This window comes from Lemur catta, chromosome 12 (genome assembly GCF_020740605.2).
Source record: "Lemur catta isolate mLemCat1 chromosome 12, mLemCat1.pri, whole genome shotgun sequence".
NCBI lineage: Eukaryota > Metazoa > Chordata > Mammalia > Primates > Lemuridae > Lemur > Lemur catta.
In genome coordinates this window covers 89,720,506-89,732,919 of record NC_059139.1, presented here as the reverse complement: position 1 = coordinate 89,732,919, position 12,414 = coordinate 89,720,506, and the positions used below count along the sequence as shown (strand labels likewise).

The following is a 12,414-nucleotide window of genomic DNA, read 5'->3' as shown; positions in this document are numbered from 1 at the left end:
TCGCGTTATTCAGGTTTCTGATTAAGTGCCACCTCCGAGAGGCCTTCCCGGGCTTTCTTCCATCACCCTAACTAAAACAGCATCCCCTACTGCCACTTTGGAACCCTTTATGTTTTCCTTCATGGCATTGATGCTTTTACGTGTGTTTGTTTTATTTTTTGTTTGAGTTTCCCCACTAATATGTCTGTTTTATTCACTGTTTTTCCCCCAGTTGTTCAGCCTAGTGACTTCTTGCACGATAGGTGACCAAGAAATATTTATTGACTTTTTTTTATTTAAATGGGATTTTATTATTTGTACCTTTTATTGTTCTGCAATCAGCTTATAAACAGAAACTATGTAGCAGTGTATCCTGGACACCTTTCCATGCCCAAATATAAAGATCTAGCACCCTCTATTTTTTATTTTTAATTATTATGGGTAAATAATAGTTGTATTTCTTTACAGGATACATGTGATATTTTGATACAGGCATACCATGTGTAATAAATCAGGATAATTGGGGTATCCACCACCTCAAGCATTTATCATTTCTTAGTGTTAGAAACATTCCAATTCCATTCTTTTAGTTATTTTAAAGTATACCATATAACTTATTGTTTACTATGGTCACTTTTTTGTGCTATCAAATATTGTTCAATCTACCTAATTATCTAACTATTTTTTTGCATCCATTAACGGTCCCCACTTTATCCCCCGGTCGCCACCTGGCTACCCTTCCAGCCTCTAGTAACCATCTTTCTATTCTCTCTAGCACCTTTTTGATGACTCCCTGGTATTCCGTTGCATGGAAGTACCATCATTTATTTAACTAGTCTCTCATAGTGCACATTTAGACTGTAGCCAGTGTTTCCCAATTACCAAAGTGTTGCAATTAACATGTATTTTTACAAACTTGTTTTATTATTTCCTCAGGATACATTTATAGACGGTACAGAAAAGAATGAATAGGGATTTTTGACATGTGAATTTAAAATCTGGAAAAGAAATTAGAAATCACCTGGTCCAATTCCTTATTTTGACAAATGAAGAGAAATTACTGCACAGCTAAGCCATAGAAGAGCTGAGCCTTGACTCCCTGTCTCCTAACTCTTAGATAATTTTATCATTTATCTTTCATACTTAGAATTACAATCCACCTGTAATTGATTTTTTTTTTTTTTTTTGGAGACAGAGTCTCACTCTGTTGCCTGGGCTAGAGTGCTGTGGCATCAGCCTAGCTCACAGCAACCTCAAACTCCTGTGCTCAAGCAATCCTTCTGCCTCAGCCTCCCGAGTAGCTGGGACTACAGGCATACGCCACTATGCCCAGCTAATTATTTCTATATATTTTTAGTTGTCCAGATAATTTCTTTCTATTTTTAGTAGAAACGGGGTCTCGATCTTGCTCAGGCTGGTCTCGAACTCCTGACCTTGAGCAATCCTCCCGCCTCAGCCTCCCAGAGGGCTAGGATTACATGCGTGAGCCACCATGCCCGACCTGTAATTGATTTTTGTATTATATATAGTGTGAGGTGGGTGCCGAATTTCATGCTATAATTAACATTTTTGCTATTTTTTATCACATATCTATGTATCCCTCTATCCTTCAATCCATTTTATTGTTTTACCACAAAAACAAGACACAGAATCAGTACTTTTCACCCCTCCATGCTTGAGCATACATATCATTAACTATATTTCAATGTTTATTTATGGTTCTATTTTAAAAATTGATGTTGAGGCCTGGTGTGGTGGTGCATACCTGTAGTCCCAGCTATGTGGGAAGATTCCTTGAGCCCAGGAGTTGAAGACCAGACTAGGCAACATAGCAAGACCCTGTCTCTGAAAAAAAAAAAAAAATTAGGTAAGATTTATATATTGTAAGATACACAAATATCCCTTTAATGAGTTCTAAAAAATGTACACATCTGTGTAACACAAATTCCTATCAAGATATGGAACATTGCCATCAGCTCTGAAATTTTCCGTATGATGCTTTTCAGTGAATCCCCATCCTACCCCTTCATCATAGATTCATTTAGATTATTCTGAAACTTCATAAAATGTCATTTTATACTCTTATGGATAAAGCTTCTTTCACTACATTTAATATTTTTGAGATTAATCTTCAAAATGTATTAAAATGTTCATTCCCTTTTATCACTCAGTAGTATTCCATTGTATGAACATACCAGTTTATTCATTCTTCTGTTGATGGACATCTGAGCTGTTTCTAGTTTGGTGCTATTATGGATAAAGCTGCAGTTTTTGTGTCTTTGTGGACATTCTTGTTTATGTCTCTTTGTGGACATTTGCTTTTTCATCTTTTAGATAAACACTTAAGTGCCGGTTATTGATTTGTTGACTCAGCACCAAATTCATCCATTTTGCCTGCTCTGTGAAAATTAATCTGAGCCCTTTAAATATTTTCCCTTTGCCAGCTGGCACTGAAGCTTTGTCATTAGAAGGCTCAAAAGAAACATTGCAAAAAAAGGGCTCTGCTGCCTAATTCTCAGGTGCTCATTCACCAGGCCCTTGCAGAGCTCACAACTTCCCCAGTGTCCAGCTCCTGCAGTGCACCATGGCCAGCTGGCAGCTGGAGAGAATGTTGGTAAGTTAGGAGTAGGTAAGGTTTTCTTAGGCAAGAGACAGGAAACAAACCATTGAAATGCTAAGACACAGCTATCAGCTTCCCAAACCCATCTCCCACCCCTTTTGGGAGTTTTGTAGCAGAATGCCTTTGGGGGGAAACATCCCCCCATGAATGGCTTTCCCAAGCACCCTAAAGGGGTGGATTTCCAGGAAGTTCCAAAGGGCAGATTTCTACCAAGTTCCACTGCGCACGGCATCACAGCAACTTCTCTGCCATTCAGTGAGCCACAATGTGCCCTCTTCATAATACAAGGTCTGGTTCTCAGCCCTAGGGGGCTCTCCCTTGGGTGCTCTGCCTCAGCCCTAGGTACCAGATGCTCCTTATATCTGCTGTTTCTATATTCATTATTTTTCACTTCTTTCTAGCCAGTCCCTTATTGCTCCAATCTCTGTTTTAGTTAGTAATCCATTTATTAAACTTTTCCTATTCAAATTACTATGTGGTTTCTCTTTCTTGATCAGATACATACTGATAACAATTTAGAAGTGTAATTTCTAGGCTATACAGCAAGTGTATGTTTAGTTTTATAAGAAATTGCCATATCTTTTTTGCCAAAGTGGTTGTACCATTTTATATTCCTGCCAATATTGTGTGGGAATTTCAGTTTTTCTGTATGCTTGCAAATATTTGGTTCTTTAATCTTTTTCATCTTAGCCATTCTGGTGCGTGTGTTGTAGTATCTCATCGTGGCTTTAATTTGTATTTCCCTGAAGACTAATAATGTGTTTATTGGAAGTTTGTATATCTTCCTCTGTGTCTGTTCAAGTTTTCCATCCATTTGTTAAAAATTGGGGGTGTTTGTCCTTTTATTACTGAATGGCAAAAGGTTTTTTTTTTTTTTTCCCAAATGTATTTTGGATATTTATCCTTTTCCAGATACATATTTGGAATAATTTTTACCAGTCTGTGGCTTGTCTATTCATTTTCTTAACACTGTCTTTTGAAGATTTTAATTTTAATGAAGTCCAAATTACTATTTTAATGGTGTTTTCTTCCTATGTCTTGCCTAAGAAAAACTTGCCTACTCCTAAATTACCAATATTCTCTCCTAAGTTTTCATCTAGAAGATTTATAGTTTTAGTTTTTGTGTTTAAGATTCTGATCCATGTCAAATTAACTTCTGCATATGGTATGATGTAGGGATCATTGTTCATGTTTTTTCCATATGATCTGCTATTCCAGCATCATTTGTTGAAAAGACTTTCTTTTCGTATAGGATAGCTTTGGCATCTTTACTGAAAAAAAAATTTGACCATGTAAGTATGAGTCCATTTTGAACTTTCCATTTTATTCCATTGATCTGACTATCCTAAGATCAATATCATACTCTTTTAATGACTATAGCTTACAGTAAGCATTGAATTCAGGTATTGTATGTCCTCCAATTTTCTTTTTCAAGATTGCTTTCGATACTGGGAAGCTGAAGCAGGAGGATTGCTTGACGGCAGGAGTTTGAGACTAGCCTGACCAAGAGTGAGACCCCCACCGTACCCCATGTCTACTAAAAATAGAAAAAATTAGCTGGCCAACTAAAAATAGAAACAAAAAAAAATTAGCTGGGCATGGTGGTGAGTACCTGTAGTCCCAGCTACTTGGGAGGCTGAGGCAGGAGGATCACTTGAGCCCAGGAGTTTGAGGTTACTGTGAGCTAGGCTGATGCCACAGCACTCTAGCTTGGGCAACAGAGTGAGACTTTGCCCCCCCCCTCCAAAAAAAAGATTGCTTTAGATATTCTAGGTCCTTTGCATTTACATATACATTTTAGAATCAGTATGTCTATTTTTATATAAAAAAACTGCTGGGATTATGTTTGGGATTTTACTGCATCTACAGATCAATTTGGGGAGAACTGATATCTTAACAGTATTGGGTTTCCAATCCATGTTCATGGTATATTTATTTAGGTTTTATCTCCTTTGTCTAAGCAATATTTTACAGTTTTAGTATAGTTTAATGTCTTTTGTTCTAGTTATTCCTAAGTATTTTATTTTTAAAATCATTGTTATTGAAGCATAATTTACAAAATTTACAAACTCTAAATGTCCAATTCACTGAGTTTTGACAAATGAATACAGCATGTAATCACCACCACAATTATGATATAGAGTATTTCCATCACACCAAAAAGTTCCTTCCTATTCCTTTGCAGTCAATCATCTCTCCCAACCCTCTGGCTCCTGGCAATCACTGATCTATCTGATTTCTGTCACTATAGTTTTATCTTTTCTAGTATTACATAATTAGCATTCTTCAGTAGGTAGTCTTTTGTGTCTGGCTTCTTTAAATTAGCATAATGCTTTTGAGATTTATCCATGTTGTTGTGTTCATCAGTAGTTCATTTCTTTTTATTGCCAACTAGTGTTTCATTGTATCAACATAATACAATTTGCTTATTCATCCATCAATTGATGGACATTTAGGTTGTTTCCAGGTTTTGAACATTATGAGTAAAACTGCTATAAATAATCAAGTATAAGTCTTTTGTGGATTTATGTTTTTATTCCTTATGAATAAATAAGGATTACTGAGTAAGATCACTGAGTTAGATGGTAAATGTATGTATGACTTTATGAGAAATGCCAAAAGATTTTTAAAAATGTACGATTTTGCAGTTGATCAGCAATGAATAGAGCAATAGAACCAATAGAATATAATTAAAGAGAGAGAGAATTATTACATAGAGAGATTTATTATGGGAATTGGCTCATGGGATTAAGGAGACTGAGAAGTCTCACCATCTGCCATCTGAAAGCTGGAAACTGAGAAAAATCCAGTGGTATAGCTGGAGTTTGAGTCTGAAGATCTGAGAACTAGGAGAACTGATGGTGGTAAGTTCTAGTCCAAGGTCAAATGCTGAGAACCAAGTATGCCAATGGTGTAAGTCCCAGGCCAAGACCAGGAGAAGATCAATGCCCCAGCTCACATGGGCAGAGAGAGAGAACTCTCCCTGCCTCTGACATTTTGTTCTATTCAGGCCCTCAAGGATTGGATGATGTCCACCTACACTGAGGAGGGCAATCAGCTTTACTCAGTCTACTGATTCACATGCTAAACTCTTCCAGGAACAATCTCACAGACACATCTAGAAATAATATTTGACCAAATGTCTGGGTACCCTGTGCCCCAGTCAAGTTGACACATCATACCATTTTAGTGCATGTTTAGCTGTATCTCATTGTTTTAATTTGCATATCTCTAAAGAGTAACGATGTTGAGCATCTTTTCATGTGCTTATTTGCCATTTTTATATCCCCTTTGACAAATGGACAAAGTTCAAATTTTTTGTCCATTTAAAAAAAGCAGTTTGGTCAATCATTTTATTTTTCTCATTCTTTTTTCTTTCTTTCTTTTTTCTTTTTTTTTTTAGAGAGGGTCTCACTCTGTCACCCAGGCTGGAGTATAGTGGTGTGATCACAGCTCGCTGCAACCTCAGATTCCTGGCTCAAGCAATCCTCCTGTCTCATCCTCCCCAGTAGCTAGGACTATACGCACACATCACCATGTCCGGCTAATTTTTTTTTTTTTTAGAGATGGGTTCTCACTATATTGTCTAGGCTAGTCTTGAACTCCGAGCCTCAAGTGATCCTCCCACCTTGGCTTCCCAGAATATTGGGATTACAGACGTGAGCTACTGTGCCTGGCTTCTTCGTATTAAATTATAAGCATTCCTTATATATTCTAGAAACAAGCCCTTTATCAGTTATACACACACACACATATATATATATAATCTTTTATATGTATGCATATATTTTCTTCCTGTCTCTGGTTCATTGTGATAATACTATATATATATATATATATATATAAATAAAAAATTGTGCTAAATATATATTATTGTGATAATATGATATATATATATATGTTTATCCACAATTCTTGGTTCGTAACTCCCATAGCTCTTATTATTTCCTAAGTGACTGAAAAATAGGCATATCTTTTGTTAAAATATTTGGCCTTTTGTCCTTGGTTTCTGACATAGCTTCAGAACAGCTTCAGAGCAAAAAAGGGGAGACAGTCTTTTGTTATGTTGGGGCACTTTAGGCCTCAGAAGCAGGCCTCAGAAAATAGAATCTCTTTGTCTGCCCTTCTCCTGCCCTCCTTTTTCCTGCTCCTTTTTCTCCCCAAGGCAGGCCATAAAAACTAAAAATATACTCTAATTTCCCCTCATTTTTCTGTCTTGGAGCGGACCATAAAGAAATTCTCTGACCTACCTTGTCTAACTGTAGGTCATAAGACCCCAGTTTCAGAAGAGGTCCTGCCCTGTACCTGGGAGGAGGGAATACTGCACAGAGAGTCCAAGGAGAATCTAGACAGACAGGCCTTGCTGGGCTTCCCCACTCAGTCTATTAGTATTAAATCATACGCTTTTTGTCCAGTCACATTTCTACATGGTTGTCCAGGCTCCAATCATGCCTATCCAATGAAGGCCCATAAAAGGGCTAAGAGGACGAGGTACAGAGAGCTTTTGGTCTGCTGAAATGCGGCAGTTCCTGAAGGGGGGAGCACCTGGGGAGGGCATGGAAGCTCTGTGCCTCTTCCCTCATGCCTCACCGTATGCTTCTCTGCATTTGCATCCTTCGTAATGTCCTTTGCGAAGAACTAGGTAAACATAAGTAAGTGGTTCCCTCAGTTCTGTGAGCCACTCTAACAAATTAATCAAGCCTAAGAAATGATCATGGGAACCTTGATATACAGCTGGTTGGTCAAAAACACAGATAAAACAGTCTAGGACTTGCAATTGACGTCAAAAGTGGAACTGAGTCCTCAACCTGTGGGATCTGACACTATGCCCAGGTAGATAGTGCCAAAATTAAATTGGAGGACATCCAGCTGCTGTTTGCTACAGAATTGATTACTTGCTTGGTGTGTAGGGACATCCCTCCCACATTTGGTCACAGAAGTATTCTGTATTAATTGTTATGGTGTGAAAACAGAGAAAGAACAGTTTGTTTCTGAACACAGTCATTTTTTCATATTTTTAACAGTATCCTGTGAAGAGCAAAAGTTTTTTGGTGTTGTTTAGAGATAGTCTGTCTCTGTCACCCAGGCTGGAGTGCAATAGTGTAATCATAGCTCACTGTAGTCTCAAATACCTAGGCTCAAGCTATCCTCCTGCCTCAGTCTCCCAAGTAGCTAGCACTATAGGTGTGTGTGATCATACTCAGCTAATTTGTTAAAACAAGTTTTTTGTAGAGATGGGATCTCTCTCTCTTGCCCAGGCTGGTCTCCAACTCCTGGCCTCAAGTGATCCTCCTGCCTTGGCCTCCCAAAGTGCTGGGATTACAGGAGTGAGCCATCACCTGTTTTAAGGTTAATAAAGCCCAATTTATCATTTTTCTTTTATGATTCATGCATTTTCTATGCTAAGAACACATTAAATAACTCAGTGATTCTTTGCAGTTTTATTTAAACTTTAGAATATTTTGATTGGAATTGCATGGAGTCTATAGATTAATTCAGAAAATGGGGAGGCTATTTTAGCCTGATGCCATTAAACACTGGAATCATATATTATTGATCAACAACTGGGGAGATAGTTTGTCACCTGAAGAGAATGGAGTAATAGGAGGATGTGAATGGTTGGTCCTCTCTGAAGATAATTTTCCCTGTAAAATAACACAGCATTCTTGTTGTAGTATCATTTTTTTGTGTGAGCTTGATTAATACGAGTGTGTCCAGAATAATAGTGTCACTTACCAACATATGGCAAATCAGGTTCTGAGTTTTTTAAGTTGAAATAGCATCCTGGGGAAGCAAACCTGTTTAGGTAACATCCCTCTGCCTCATAGCATTTACATTTCTACAGGGCTTTGTAGTTTTCAAAGTGCTTTCATATACGATTTATTTAATTCTATATTTCTGCTATGCCCCATCAAAATTCATTGTTTCTGACTTTTCCTGAACCCCTGTTGGATGGGGCAAGCAAGTTTTGAAAAGAGGAGATTAAAGAGAAACATAATCCCTATTTTTAGTGCGGGCAGTTTCTGGTGCCTCTCTTCCCAGAATTGGTTAAGAAAGATGGCCATGAACCTCTTTCGTTGATTTTAGAGAAGGAAGCTAACATTCCTTGAGAACATTATGTGTTGCTCCTAAAATTTAGTGCATCTGTAAATGTCTTTTCATTTTGTTGAATAGCATGGAGGAGAAGAGAAAGAAAAGTGTGGTTTTGGGATACGTGTACAAAGAATCTTGCAGACTGACAGAAAGGGATAAATAATTAGTTTAAATGTCTGAGAATTAAAATTAGGAAAATTAGTGTTGTGGTCCTCCGGGTCAATGGAAGACAGTAGATGGGTTGTTGATAGAGATTGCCAATGCTAGATAGGGTAGCCATGCTTGCTTCTCCTGAGGTGTGTTCATAGGTTCATTTGTTCATGCATTCATGTAAGCGGACATGAGCCTGGCACAATGCTGGGAAATGTGGAGCCATGCAAGGATAAGTCAGAGATGGTCCTTGCCCTAAAGGGAAAAAATGTAACATATACAAAAGGAAGCATCATTCATGTATCCCGAGTAGTAACTGCAGTTCCTGGTAAGTACTTGATATATGCTGAGTGTTTGTTGAAATCATGTGTGCTATAAGGGTGGAACAGACAAAGCGGAAGCTTAAATGCACAGGTGGAAGGGTTTTACAGGTGGAGAGAACGGCAAGGGCAAAGACACAGTGGGAGGAAAACATAGGCTTTGTATAGAAACATGCAGTGACTTTGGCTGCAGTGTGGAAAGCCACAAGGCAAGTAGTGAGAAATATTTTGAAAAAGAAGGTTGGGAATCACTGAGGCACCTATTAATTCAATTTATTTGAGAGTGCATGTACATGTTTAACTCCCATCCAAATACTGCTGATTGAAATGTATTTCCCTTATACAGGGTAGGCCGAGTTACTGCGGAAAGAGATGGAGTATGGTAAGGGGTGGGTGGAGAGAATATAGGAAGACAGAAGAAATGGAGAATGAAGGAAATTGATCAAACCTGTCTTTTGTTCTTCAAAAGTAAGAATATACCTAGGGAGGATATTTAGGAGGAAATACAATAATTTAATATTTTTCATTAATTAGAAAACTCTAATTTGTAAGCCACGAAAGCAGTGAAAACCTCCCTTGGCTACTCCAGGGACCAACAGCGTCACCATCACTTGGAAGCTGGTTTGAAGCGCCCCGCGCAGACCTACCGCATCAGAAAGTGCCTTAACGCGGTGACTGCGTGCACATTAGTCTGAGAAGTCTTGCTCTAACCTACCGCACTTTACAGCCAATGTCTTGCTGAAAAGAACGCCCAGCCGGTGCCGCGGCTCCCGGCATCTTTCACCAGATGGCGGCGGCCCTCTCGCTCCCTCCCCGCGGCACCCGCTGCGTTCCCGGCCGGGCTCGGCTCCCAGCTCCCCCGGAAGACCCCAGCGCCGAGGGGCGGTGGCAAGGGGCGTGTCTGGTGGGCGGGGCCTGGCCTGCCCAATGGGCGCGCTCGGGCGGGGCGGGGGCGGGGCTCTATTTCAGCCGCGCCGCCGCCCACAGGCGCGTGTCCAGGCCGCGGCTCAGTATGTGGCGCCTGTCCCGCGCGCTGTGCGTGCACGCCGCAAGGACCAGCAAGCCCTCGGCCCCGTGGTACAGGCCGGCCGCCTTCATGTCCACTCTGCTGATCGATCAGCCCCAGTATGCCTGGCTGAAAGAGCTGGGGCTCCGCGAGGAAAACGAGGGCGTGTATAATGGAAGCTGGGGAGGCCGGGGAGAGGTATGCGGGCGCCCGGGAAATCTGTGCAGCAGCCCGGCTTCGCTCCGGGGGCCGGCCGCGCTGGCGCTGTGGGCAGTTGCACTGGATGGCAGGTTTTGAAGCCCCACAGTGACAGCTTTCTCATTTAGGGTGACTTTTAAAAACTTAGATTTGAGGTGCTTGTGTGCTATGGAGATTCAATGTCATTTTGGAGCTGGCAGGGGGCTAAACTTCCATGCACAATCAAATCCTTATGGCAGAGTCTTGGGATCTGTAGTGAGAAACGTCACACACTTGGCGGTGCAATTGATCTTAATTGACTGTGGCTCTTCAGATGTGACAGCCGCCGCAGGTAACGTTCAATAATGTAGTTTTATGTTGTCCTCTTTCCTGAAATCCTTTGGAATTTGCAAGCCTGGACTTGGTAAGATCCTGTTTTCGTTGAGCCGTTCTTTTGTTCCTCCTTGAGAACAGGGTTTTTAGCCTTTCTCTATTGCTCAGAGCTTAACACTGTACCTGGCACCCAGTTACTACTCAATAAAACATAGAATACAATGGAAAGGTAGGGTTATTAGCACCTCAAATTTTTTAAAGAAAGTTTTTTATAAGAAAATGTTATGTAACATTCAACAAACTTTGTTGAAAGTTTTATATAACAAACCTGCTTTGTTAGAGGAAACACATTTTCCTTTTGGTGATCTGTGGCTGTAGGAGGTGCACATGATTTTAATTGTTCCCCAAATCCCTGTTTCATCTTGTTTTTCTTGTGGTATCTAATCATTAGGCTCTTCGATAAAATACTCTCTCCTGAGGCCTTTTTAGCTGCACTTTGATTTTCCCTTTGTAGTTGCTGACCTGAGACCTCTCCAGTGGGCACAAGCCTTTTCCATGTTTGTCTGGCCTTGGCATCTCTGGCCAGAGGGGCAACAGCGTAAGGGAGAAAAGGAATAAATACTACTCATTAGTTTGGTCTGTTATTAATGGAAAAAGAGGCAAAATAACTGGTTAGTTAAGGCTTTTGTTTATAAACCTAATATTTAGATGGCAAGGGTCAGTTTTGCAGAAAGGTGGTTTCTAATGTCTTCCAAAGAAATTAAAGACTGAATCTCTGTAGAGTGGTTTATTAATATTTGTAGCAGAAGCTAACTTAAAGTTTCCGAGTTCGAATATTATATATATTTTTTTCTCTCCTGTTTTCTTCCCCCTATATGATTTGTTCCTTCAATTCAGAAGGGATTACATTTTCTATATATCATGGCCATCTTTCTCTTTTAAGGTTCTTACCACCTATTGTCCTGCTAACAATGAACCAATAGCAAGAGTCCGACAGGTAAGTGTTTTTTTTGTTTTTTTTAATTCAAACTGCGCAGGGTGTTTGTGCAGCTTTCTTGAGAGGCAGAAGCCAATTAGGCAAGTCAGGAGGAGTTCAAAATCACAAATGCAATAGAAAAACAAAAGAATAATATGTTTCTTTTTCATTCGACATTTAAGAATGTCTGAGAGAGTCTTTCCACTCTTGGGGGGCGGGGCTTGTGTGCTGAAAAAATGTGAACTATAGAGAGACTAGGAAGGAGGTCCGTTTAAGGTAGTGCTTCTGAATTACCTGAGGATTTTGTTAGAATGAAGTTTCCGTTCTGATTCCTTATCTGGGTTGGAGCCCAAGTTTCTGTATTTCTAATATACCTCAGGTGTTGCTAATGGACCTTGCTTTTTTTTTTTTTTAGACAGAGTCTCGCTCTTTTGCCCTGGCTAGAGTGCTGTGGCATCAGCCTAGCTCACAGCAACCTCGAACTCCTGGGCTCAAACAATCCTCCTGCCTCAGCCTCCCGAGTAGCTGGGACTACAGTCATGTACCACCATGCTTGGCTAATTTTTTTCTATATATTTTTAGTTGTCCAGAAAATTTCTTTCTAATTTTTTTTTTTTTTTAGTAAAGACGGAGGTCTCACTCTTGCTCAGGCTGGTCTTGAATTCCTGACCTCGAGCGATCCTCCCGCCTCGGCCTCCCAGAATGCTAGGATTACAGATGTGAGCCAAAGCAAGGTTTTAAAGCACAGGTGTATTCTGAC

The 12,414-nt window shown here is 39.9% G+C and overlaps 1 protein-coding gene across 1 annotated transcript in view; it reads left to right on the top strand.

The window, feature by feature from the left end:
- Positions 1-10,021: 10,021 nt before the first annotated feature.
- Positions 10,022-12,414, top strand: part of ALDH7A1 (aldehyde dehydrogenase 7 family member A1) — a 43,037-nt gene continuing 40,644 nt past the window's right edge. Inside the window, exons 1-2 of the mRNA XM_045566009.1 lie at positions 10,022-10,366; positions 11,622-11,675. Of these exons, the coding sequence (XP_045421965.1) occupies positions 10,175-10,366; positions 11,622-11,675 (246 nt within the window). The 5' untranslated portion in view covers positions 10,022-10,174. The remainder of the gene's footprint in view (positions 10,367-11,621; positions 11,676-12,414) is intronic.